The 12030-nt window shown below is 42.8% G+C and overlaps 1 protein-coding gene across 4 annotated transcripts in view; it reads right to left on the reverse strand.

Annotated features, from left to right (window-relative positions):
- The window catches only part of CDON (cell adhesion associated, oncogene regulated), a 134003-nt gene that overhangs the window by 44203 nt on the left and 77770 nt on the right, over positions 1 to 12030 (reverse strand). For all 4 annotated transcript variants that reach the window (XM_019546948.1, XM_019546949.1, XM_019546946.1 and 1 more), the window contains exons 3-6: positions 10621 to 10893; positions 3499 to 3645; positions 3076 to 3219; positions 342 to 629 (exon numbers count right to left, since the gene is read on the reverse strand). In XM_019546948.1, the coding sequence (XP_019402493.1) occupies positions 342 to 629; positions 3076 to 3219; positions 3499 to 3645; positions 10621 to 10893 (852 nt within the window). The remainder of the gene's footprint in view (positions 1 to 341; positions 630 to 3075; positions 3220 to 3498; positions 3646 to 10620; positions 10894 to 12030) is intronic.

Consider the following 12030-nt stretch of genomic DNA (forward strand, 5'->3'; position numbering starts at 1 on the left):
GGTTGGACACCCCTGCTCTAAACAGTTATAAGGATTATAATCTGGGAGGATTATAATCATAAAATATGCTCATTAAATACACATTTTGGTTAGTTTAAAATGCATCTTCTTTTGTCTGGATGGAAAGAGCATGAAGGAAGTGCAGGTTACATAAATATCAGTCTGGAATGCACCTTCCTTGAGTAGGGGTTTAGATTAGACTAAATGACATCTTGAGATGTCCTCTATCTTACTTTTATATGATCCTATGAACTTACAATAAGGTGCCTGAAATATCCACTATATAATCAAACAAAACATGCAAAGAACTTAAAATAATTGCATTCTCTCCTCTTTCTTACCAAGTACATTAAGTGAATAGTTTACATGCTTCACCACTTCAGACTCATTTGCCACTACGCAGGAGTAGTTTCCAGAATCTGATGCATCGAGTCTGTCTGTCACAAGATGAGAGTGCAGAAGTCTCCACCTGCCTCCAGGCAATACATCCTGGCCATCCTTCAACCAGTGGACATGAGATGCAGGCAACCCACTAACAACACATTCTAGGGTTAGGGGACTGTGCTGAGGTACAGCAAAAGCTTGAGAAACAGTAGGATGAAGGATATGTATACCCCCGGAGGAAGAACCTGGAATAAGATAAGCAGAGATGCAGGAGTCAAACCCCCATAACAGTTTCAATTGGCTAACTGCATCATTATTTTTCCTTTGTAATTTCTGCATGTCCCTTTAAACCTTGAGATTCTGCATTTTAACAAAATTTAACACATGCATGAAACAAGCACTTATTATATAGCTGACTACAGTTCTTTTTGGTTGGTATGGCTACAAAATCAGATGGGATGGTAGCTGCTGGTACCAGGGTATTCCCCATAACCACTCACCATAACCACTACTTTAAAGTATTCTTTATTTTTACAGGGGTTTATCGTCTGTCAATATTTCAGTCACTGCTATTAGCACAGAGAATACACTGTAAGCAGCAGTAATTGCTCCTCTTCAAAATAGGAGAAAATAAAAATTTCACCAAAGAGTACACAACAGGACAGGGTAGCACTTTAGAGCAGTGGTTCTCAGCCTTCTTAGAGTCAAGGCAGCTTCCACAACCTGTTTTTGAATTTGCCTGCTTCCCATTTGAGAACCACTGATAAGCTGCCTCATCTTACCTGGGTGGTTCACAACCAGGTACTGCTGCTGCTGCAGCAGGGTAAAAGTGCCCTCGGTGTTTCATGCACAATCACACTGGGGAGGTCTGCAGCACGCTCACATTCTCTTGCCTCGTTACGAGGACCTACTTAAATCATGGTTTCGTGTTTCCTACACTCACTGCAAAAAATGGTGTTTCCCATGCTCACCACAAAAAAGGCTTTTCCTGCAATTTTGCATGGAATTGCCACCCCAAAATAAAAGCTTACTAAAATACAAAGAAAGCACAGCAATCCCATGTGGTTTGAGAGAGGCTGAGCTAGTGAGAGACTTGGTGAAGATGCAAGTCAGAAAAGCAAAAAGTTTCAGCACCATCTTTTAAGAAGCCAAATGCAATGCTGCAGTCTGAACATGCGTGATTGGCCTCTTGGCCAATCAGCAGCAAGGAGCTGGGCCATATAGATTCATGGAACATTAAGGGCTGGAAAGGCCCTTGTAGATCATCGGGACCAGCCCCCCTGCACTGGGCAGGAAAAGACAACTGGGGTCAAGTGACCCCACCGAGGTGACTGTCCAGTCTCCTTCTGAAGAATTCCAGGGTAGGTGACTGCAACACCTTTGGAGGGAGCTTATTCCAGTGTGGACACCCTGACTGTGAAGGAGTTTTTCCTGGAACTGAGCCTGAAGTGGCTTCCAGGAGTTCATAGCCACTGCCCCAGGGGTGCCCTGGTGAACAGCTGTTCACCGAGTTCTTGATGTATTCCCCTAATGTAACAGTAAGCTGCTACCAAGTCCCCTTTCACCCTTCTCTTCTGTAAGCTGAAGAGGCCCAAGTCCCTCAGCTTCTCCTTGTATGGCTTGTCTTACAAGTCCCTGATCATACTGGTGGCTCTTCTCTGGACCCTCTCAAGGTTTTCCATGTCCTTGTTCAAGTGCGGCACCCAGAACTGGATGCAGCACTCCTAGCTGCGGTCTCACCAGTGCAAGTACAGCGGGAGTATCACTTTCTTAGTTTTGCATGAGATGCAATGGTTAGTGCATGCCATCATGTTGTCTGCCCTGCTGACCACAGCATCACATTGCCGGCTTATGGTCATGAGATGGTCGATCACTACCCCTAGGTCCCTTTCAGCCATGGTGCAAGTCAAAGTGTAGCCACCAAGCCTGTAGGTATGTTGGGGATTGTTTGTCCCCAGATGGAGCACCTCGTACTTCTGGGTGCCGAACTTCAACTTCCGGACCCCTCAGGCAATCAGCGGTGGGGAAAGGGAGAAGAGGGGGCCTTGCTGCAAAAAGACTGCAAAACTGGCTCTATACACTGTGACCAGCCTGCAAAAATCCCTTCATCTCACCGCAGTTTAGGTAGGCCCTCCAATAAGTCGGCAGCAGGCAGAAGAACCAGCTTGTGCCACAGCCCTACCTGGTCTGGCCCTAACCAAGCACAAGGGGCACTTTTACCTGGTTGCCACAGTGGAAGCAGCACCTGCACTGCAGCACTTCTGAGGGTGTCTTACAGCACCACAGTTGAGAACTACTGTCTTAGAGACTAACTGGTACGTAGGACGAAAGCAGGAAATCAACAACCTATATTTCCATTCTCTGCAACAGATATCATGCATACTGCCCTGGTAACAAATTACATGTAAACAGAAGATAAACTTGGCAGAGCTAGATATTTGTAAAAATACTAGGTAATCATGCTGGTATGCTAGGGATCTTGTGAAGAGACTGTTTTTCAAAAATTAAAAAAAAACAAGCAATAAAAAATAAAAAAAAATGTTCTGCAACACTGACTACAGATTGTAGAGGACCAGAGTTAGACTTCCAGAACAGTGAGGCTTTAAGATCCAGCCAAGCTTATGAAAAATATTAATTTGAGATGAAGTAATTTATTCTGTAAATCATCCTCTACATACATTAAACACTTACGGCTGACTATAAGCTTATGTCCAATGGGCTCTACTTTGAGCTCATGAGTGACTGGGTTATATGCAGCACACTTATAGGACCCTTTGTCTTCTAGAGTTACATTCAAAATCTGCAGGTTTCCAGATGGAAGAATTAGGTAGTTATCTGAGGAAGGGAAGAGGGTTACATTTAAAATATTTCCAAGGACACATTTTCAAAATATATTATGCAAATTGAGATAGCTCATTTCTCTTAAATTTATCATTAAGGAACATATAAAAACTCATTATTATAAAAGAACTACATATAAAAATTCATTTACTAAGCTAGAGGTATCCAAAATTAATTGTATGATGAGCTTTGCAGTAAAAGTATCTCATAGTTATGGCTCCAACAAATATTTGGGACATTTATACTGCTTACTAGCATTATAAAATCTCTCACCGGTTGATTGTTCCAGCCATTTTCCCCGTACTCGAAAGCGAACCTGTGCTTTAGGGTTACTTTCTGGTACCTCGCATCCAATGAAAGCAGAACTTCCTTCTTCTACTGTGACTATATTTTTCACTGAAGCATCAAAATCATCAAGACCTAGAGTTGTTTAGAAAAGGAAAGAGGGGTTGATAATTTTGGTGGACATGAGATGAAATTCCAATGTGATAGTTTTCCAGGTATAGAATCTAATTATTGCTGGGTTTTTGGTTGTAGCTGTGTTGGTCTAAGGACACAGGGAGGCAAGGTTCACTGAGTAGATGTGATGTGAACTTTTTTCCAACTACTCAGCTGAATCTAACTATTGGAAGTTTTCCATGAATCTGTCCCCTTCCCCCTTGCCCTCTGCAACCCCTTCCCCATCTCTTTAATATCAGACCATCAGATCACATAGAAATGAGGGATACATTTGAAAACAAGTTACTGCAGGTGACCACAGACTTAGTTATCCCGAATGGATACATTTCACCTTTTCTGAAAATGCTGCAAGTTTTAAGAACAGGTACTCCATAAACACATTTTAAGCAGCATTTTTGTACCTACTTATATACAGTACTATGCATTATTAGATTTGGATTGGATTTAACATATAGGTCATTGGGCTGGGCCCCACCAGTCAACAGCATTTTAAGCCATGGTAAGCCCCAAAGCTCAGCACTCCTCAGGATGTTTGTATACTCCAGATAACCCCCACAAAGTGTCCATATGCTAAATAGGCCCCTACTCGTGACTGGAACTGGGCCTTGGGACTTTCAGGAGTGCTGGAATCCTCCAAAAAATTATATGCAGATGAGCTTCTCTCTGTAATTCAGTTAGTCTATAAAGTACTTCTCTATCTTACCTTCTACCTAACTTCAGACCGACAGGGCTACCTCTCTGTGCTTCATAAGACGTACAAGTTAATAGATGCCAACAAAGCAAGGAACTGGGATGTCAACAGCAAGCTATTAATGTAATGCAGAAGACAATTTATGATACACAAATAACGAGCAGTTTTGTAATGCTAGTTCTTGAAATAGAAAGGAGTTGTTTTCAATTACAAAGATAGCTTGACAATGAGCCCAGTAATAAAGAATGCATCAATTGCAGTTTGCTGCCTGTAACAACAGGAGCCAAACTTCAGCCTGTAAGTCACACCTACTCCTCCTCATTTTGTTAAATCCTGGAAAAACATACACATACAAGGAACAGCAGCAGTATAGTACAATATACAAACTGTCTTTTTTTTTTTTTTTTAATTATCTCTTGCAACGAAGCTTATTACAGCATGTAAACTTTGCTAAGCTGACTACCCTTATAGCTCTCTTGAGAGGGTCTTGCAATGGATCAGCACTTTACCAAAACACTTGCATTTCTCAGTTATGAGAAATTTTCCTCTCATGGGAATTCTGGACATGCTCCATAGAAAAGGCATCTTTATAAAGGAGTTACTCAAATCTTGGCTGACAAAGGCCCATTTCAGATATTATTCTAATCCAGTACAGTCAAAGCATACCTATAGAGGACATTCAGTACTCCCTATGCCTTTCATAATGGACAACTGGACCCATATCCTCTTTCTTCAAGCCTAGTTTTATTGGGGTTTTTTCTTTTTTAATTAGGCAATTTATGGCTCAAGAACCAAAAGAACAACAACAACAAAATATTTAGAAGACTCAGAAAAAGGAAAACAAAAAAATGCAACTAATTAAAAAAAAATCAACACTTAGTCAGGTAATTTTGACCAGATTGAAAAGAACATAGATGACATTTTGCAATTTTTTTAAAATGAATTTCTCCTCTCCTGCCCTAACTTTCCAACCAGTTCACATGTCCAAGCAAATGTGTATGAAAAGTCTATTTACTGCACTAGATTTAAAAAAACCAAAACCCTGAAATAAACCACATTTGAGAACTTTTGAGAACTAAATATACCACATTTGAGAACCACATTTGAGAACTGAATATATAAATTACCTGATCACAGGTTCTGCACAAAAGCCAGATTTTATTGTAATGTAGTCACAATACTAAAGACACTGCAAATATTGGTTTTATTAGTGCTTTCTCCAAAGACTATTTCAAAGTAAAAAGTTATAAAACAGTGATTGCAGACATGAGAACGTTCTAAGATAATAAAAGCCTTCGTCTGTCTGTAATGCTCCAGGCCAACGGCGCATGCGCTGCTGAGAGGGTGCGCACTGATTGGCTGCGAGGGCCCGGAGTGTTATGGGCAGAGGGGGCGAGGGAGCTGCCCCCACAACAACAGCCGGGTCTGTCCTATGCCTGCCCTACCCCTGTTGGGTGAGTGGCAGCAGAGCATGGGGGGGTGGGTCCACCTGCAGTGCCCCCATGCTCCCTCTGCTGCAGCCTTCACCCAGCCTTGACAACGACCAACAGGGTGGGGGAGGCGGGAGGGGTTAGGGTTAGTAATGTGAGGGATAATAAATATGTAACCAACTTACTATAATTCTCAAAACACATTAGTTATGCCAGTGATGTCAGCTTTAGCATCAATCTACTCAAAATACTGCTACTAAAAGCCACGTCCATGGCTCACCACTCAGACCACATGAATCTCATTTTGATATTCTTCACCTCTGTAGCAAAAGAACCAAGACTTCCTGCCTGCCTGCCTTTGAGGCCTTCATAATTTGCCCTTATATAACCCTTGTTACTTATTATCTATCATAGGTTGCTTTTCACTGGACTAAAGGAGCAGTGGAATTTGGCAGCCCCTTGGGTGACTGAGAAGCCTTATTCAGGATCACACTGCTTACCTCCATAGTATAAGAAAGAGGCTAGAAAAGGTGTCCTAAACATTGTCTGCTTCACCTCAACCCTGGTCAGCATATCACAGCTGATGGGATCCCACTACAGCATTCAAAGACCACACAGAGACAAAAAAGACAAAGGTGACACCACTCACCATTAGTGCTTGGAATGGGCGCATGCTAATGGACTGTACAACAGCAGATAGACCAGGGAGAAGAGCAGCTCTAGATGGTAGAGAACTGGCCAGGTTCAACAGGTCCCAAGTGAAACTAGCCTAGCTAAAGAAGAACAACCAGCTGAAAAAGGAGCTGGCTACACACCTTTTTCTGGAGTGCCTGTAGTAAAGAAGAGTGATGTGAAGCTGGGTGTTGGGTTTGCTATCAAAACACAGCTAGTCAGCCAGCTCAGAAATCTCCCAAAGGGAGTGAATGACAGACTCATGCTAATGAGACTTTCTCTGTCTGGGAAAACATGTACAACTAATATCAGTGCCTATGCACCCACTATGACCAACCCAGAAGTAATTAAGGACAAGTTTTACAAAGATCTGGAGTCTCTTATCATGGAAGTACCACAGGCAGATAAGCTCATCATTCTTGGTGACTTTAATGCTAGATTTGGCACAGATCAGTGGCCAGGCGTCATAGGAAAAAATGGCCAAGGGAAATGCAACAACGATGGGCTTCTCCTGCTGAGGAAATGCACTGAACATGACCTACTCAACACCAACACAGTCTTCTGCCTGCCAAACCATAACAAGATGTCTTGGATGTACCCACACTCCAAGCATTGGCATTTTGTTGATTACATCATCATCAGAAGAGACGGACAGCATGTCAGAGTGACAAAAGAGAGAAGTGCAAAATGCTGGACTGACCACAGGCTCAGTCTCCAAGCTGAATATTTGTGTACGTCCTAGTAGACAACCATAAGGCAAAAAAACACCCCAAAAGTTCAATGTCTTCAAATTGCAACAGAAGAATATGAAACAGGCATTTGTTGAAGAACTATGCAGCCAACTAGTAACAATTGATGTAAATGCAAATAAAAATATTGAGGAAAATTGGGCATCCTTCAGAGACTGTCTACTCAGCTGCATTCAATACTCTTGGTCTCACCACATGTAAACATCAAGATTGGTTTGATGAAAACAATACGGACATAGGGAGACTACTGAATGAGAAATATCAGCTTCATAAGGCCTGCTTAGAAGACAGCACTTCAACATCTAAGAAGGTAACCTTCAATAACATCAAGAGGATTGTCCAATGCAAATTCAGAGATGCAAAACTCATGGCTCAGCAACAAGGCAGATAAGTTTCAGTCCTACGCAGACAGGAGCAATATGAAGAACTTCTATAATGCTCTGGGGGCGATCTACAGGCAATGGACATCAGGAACATCTCCAATACTGAGGGCTGATGGCACCACATTGCTCACTGATAAAGATACTGCAGAGATGGGCAGAACACTTCAACACCATCCTCAATCAACAGTCATCTATTAGCGAGGAGGCAATCTATCACTGTCTCAGGTAGACATTAACATATCTCTTGCTGATCTTCCAATGCTGATTGAGACTGTGAAAGCAATTAATCTGCTGTCACATGCTAAAGCATTCAGAACAGATGCTATACCAGCAGAGGCCTACAAACCCAGAGGCACACACATGGCTTTGAAACGGACTGAACTCTTCCAGTCAATGTGGACTCAAGGTACTACAGCCCAGGAGTAGAAGGGTGCATTTGCACTTGTACAAGCTGAAAGGCAATAGACAATCTTGTGACAGCCATCGGGCCATTTCCTTGCTGTCAATAGCCAGTAAAATCCTTTCCAGAATTCTGTTGAATCGCCTTATACAACATATTGAACAAGGGCTTTTACCCGAGAGTTGGTGTGGTTTCAGGAAAGGATGTGGGACCATAGAGATGGTGTTTGCAGCTCATCAACTTCAGGAGAAATGCCAGGAACAGAACTCCAACCTATACGTGACTTTCACTGACTTGATAAAAGCATTTGATACAGTCAGTTGGGAGGGCCTCTGGAAGAACATGGCAAAATTCAGTTGCCCAGAGAAATTCATCACAATGGTTTGGCAATTCCATGATGACATGCTTGCTCGTGTTGTAGATGACAGACTCATCTGAACAATTTCCAGTCACCAATGGAGTCAAGCAGGGCTGTGTGTTGGCCCCAGCTCTCTTCAGTATGATGTTTTCTGCCATGCTTACAGACGCCTTTCATGACTGTGACACTGGGATTGACATCAGCTACCGGACTGATGGCAAACTCTTCAATTTGAGAAGACTACAGGTGAAGACAAAGTTACAGGAAGTGACTGTTCATGATCTTCTGTCTGCTGATGACTTTTCCCTGAATACCAAATCTGAATCTGATACACAACGGAGTATGGACCATTTCTCTTCAGCTTGTGACAACTGTGGTCTAGCAATCAACACTAAGAAGACAGAAGTGATGCACCAGCCTGCACCAGGAAAGCCTTACACAGAGCCTACCACGACAGTGAATGGGCAAACCCTCCCGGCAGTGGACAAATTCACCTATGTTGGCAGTACATTGTCCTGTGCAGTTCACATCGATGATGAAACCGATTCCAGAATTCCTAGAGCAAGTGTAGCCTTTGGCAGACTATGTGCAAATGCGTGGGAGTGCAGAGGCACCAATCAACAAACAAAACTGAAGGTCTACAAAGTCGTCGTGCTGCCAAACCTGACGTATGCATGTGAAACCTGGACGGTGTGCAGGTACCATGCTATGAAGCTGAACCACTTTCACATGGGCTGTCCGAGGAAAGTGATGAAGATGAGATAGCAAGACAAGATCCCAGACACCGACACCGAGGTTCTTAATTGGGCAGACATCCACACTCCGTTGATGAAATCACAGTTGAGATGGGTAGACCACGCCACCAGAATATCAGAAGAGTGACTGCCAAAGAAGATCTTTTATGGTGAGCTATAGGAGGGAAAGCGCTCTCAGGGAGGTCAGGAGAAACGCTTCAAAGACTCCCTCAAGTCACCCCTGAAACATTTCAACATTGACCCAAAGTCCTAGGAAGATCTCGCTCATAGTTATTCCACCTGGCAAAACCTCATCCATATGGGAGCTACCATCTATGAGCAGAGAACTGCTGAGGCAGAGCAGAAGCGCAAACAACATAAATCTTGCAACAGCAGCATGTCTGCTGTTGTTCAAGCAACCCAAAGCAGCATCTCGCGCTCAGTGTGCCATAGACAATTCAAAACACAAATTAGCCTGATCAGCCATTCACGTGTTCACAGAAACCAAACCAAAAAGTGATGTCATGGTCATTTTTGAATTTGAATGAAGAATAACAGTGTTTACCCTACCCTTCTCCTGTTCTACTGCTTTTGCCATCCCCCAGGATGTTCCCTTAGAAATACCTCCATGCTTTTTCACAAGCTGTTGTTCCTCGTGCAAGGGGAATGGGGGGATTTTACCTCCATTAAAATCTGAACTCTTATTTTCCTTCAACTCCCTCATAAAGACTACCTGTCTTTGCCAAGATGCCTATGTTATCCAGCCTGCTGATCATAGCTGGATTAGTGACAAATTGCAACTGTTCTCTTATCCCAATTTTTATCTTCCTACCTTATTTTTCCACCAAACAACAACCTGCAAATTACTAAACACTTCTAACTAGGCCCTGTCAATTCTTCACTAAAAATCTTTTGTTGTTTCAGTGTATTCCTCACAAACCCTAGCCTGGTTGTGTCTAAGTTTGTCAGATTTTTGGGCAGGTAGACTCTCTGTATAGTGGCCAGCACAGCAGGGGCCCAATTTTGAACGAGATTTCTGTGCACTACAACAACAGACGCCAATACCACCACCAATCCAATAATTCATTTCTCCTGTAAGTCTGTCCAAGCTATTTTTAAGACTAGCATTTTCTTCTCAATCTGGTCCCTCAAACTATGGCACTTAAATATTGACCATTATTATCACCACCATCTTGCATGAAAACTCGGAGATCTCCAAAATAAAGAAGTCATTAATATTCACCATCATCCTTATTAGGCAGATAAACAATAAGTGAACCCTCAAAATGTGCTCACACTCCAAATGAGCAAAGGATTTTATTTTTGTAGCCCATCTTTCCTTGCCACTCTCATTTGTTGCATATGATCTAAAATTTATATTGCAAGCTCTTTGGAGCAGAGTTAGTATTTTTTTCTACTTTCCCTGAATGGATGCTAAAATAATGCCCAGTAGTTACTGAAGTCACTTGATGGGTACTCAGGTTTGTCATGGAGTGAGGAATAAAAGACATTAACTTACGGGCTATGGATACTCTTGCAGGCCTGCTCACAATAGCACCAACACTGGTATTGGCAATGCACTGGTAGCACCCAGAATTTGAAGGGGTGAGAGAGAAGATTGTCAAAGATCCTGGATGCACTTCTACTTGCTCCACCCTACTGTCCAATTTCTCTCCATTGAACAACCAAGAAATGCGAACTGTGGAGGGTTCAGCCAAGCAATGTAGCTTTACAGGCCCACCAGGCTTCTGAACAGTGGACAGGGGCTCAGAAATAAAACGAGGAATCAAATCTAAAAGGAAAGAGACATTAAATGATTTAACATTAATTTAACAGCATTATCTCATTTGAACATTCACTGAAATCTTGTCCAGATAAAGTTAAGCTTTGACTTATGAAAGTATGGACCAAGTTTGTTTCACAGGACCACAGGACAATAGGGCTGGAAGCGACCTCATAAGGTTCTAGTCCAGTCCCCTGTTCGAGGCAGGATCATCGCTGACTAAATCATCCCAGCCAAGTTCCTGCCTAACTCTTGAAAGTTTCCAAGCCTGAAGAATCCACAACTTCTCTTGGTAGCCTGTTCCAATGCCTGACCACTCAGAGACAGGAAGTTCCTCTTCATCTCCAGCCTACTGAAGCTTGAGGCCATTGCTCCTAGGTCTGTTCCCTACAGCCACAGAGAAAAGCCCATCTCTATCTTACCTGTAAATCACCCTTCATATACTTGAACACTTATCAAATCCCTGTTCAGACCTCTTCAGGGTAAATAACCATAGTTCTTTCAGTCTTTCCTCGCAAGTCCTGCCTAGCAGGTCCCTATTTTTTGTTGTTCTCTGCTGGACTTATTCCAAATTGTCTACATCTTTCTTGAAGTGTGGGGCCTAAAACAGGAAACAACACTCCAAGGGAGGCCTCACCAGTGCTGAATAGAGCAAAAAATTACTTCCCTTGATTTGCAAGCGACATATCCATTAACACAGCCAAGAATGCTGCTGACTTCCTCCCCACCCCCCCCAAAAAAGAGCATACTATTGGTTCATATTCCACTTATGATCAACTGTAACCCCCAGGTCCTTCTCTGCTGTAATGCAGCCTAGGCAGTCACTCCCAAGTCTATATTTGGGCATGCGGTTATTCTGTCTGAAGTGTAGAACTTTGTACTTGCCTTTACCGACTTTCTTCTGGTTCATCACAGACCAATTCTCCAGTCTATCCAGATCATTCTGGATCCTAGCCCTGCCCTCCAGAGGGCCCACAATTCCACCTAACTTAGGGACATCTACTAAATTGTGAGCATGCACCTAATCCCATGATCCAAATCCATTAATGAAGATATTGAACAATACTGGATCCAGGACAGAGCCCTGGGGAACCCCATTTCATAGATTTCAAAGACATTAGGGCTGGAAGGGACCTCGGGAGATCA

This window comes from Crocodylus porosus, unplaced genomic scaffold, assembly GCF_001723895.1.
Source record: "Crocodylus porosus isolate Cpor-Errol unplaced genomic scaffold, CroPor_comp1, whole genome shotgun sequence".
Lineage (NCBI taxonomy): Eukaryota > Metazoa > Chordata > Crocodylia > Crocodylidae > Crocodylus > Crocodylus porosus.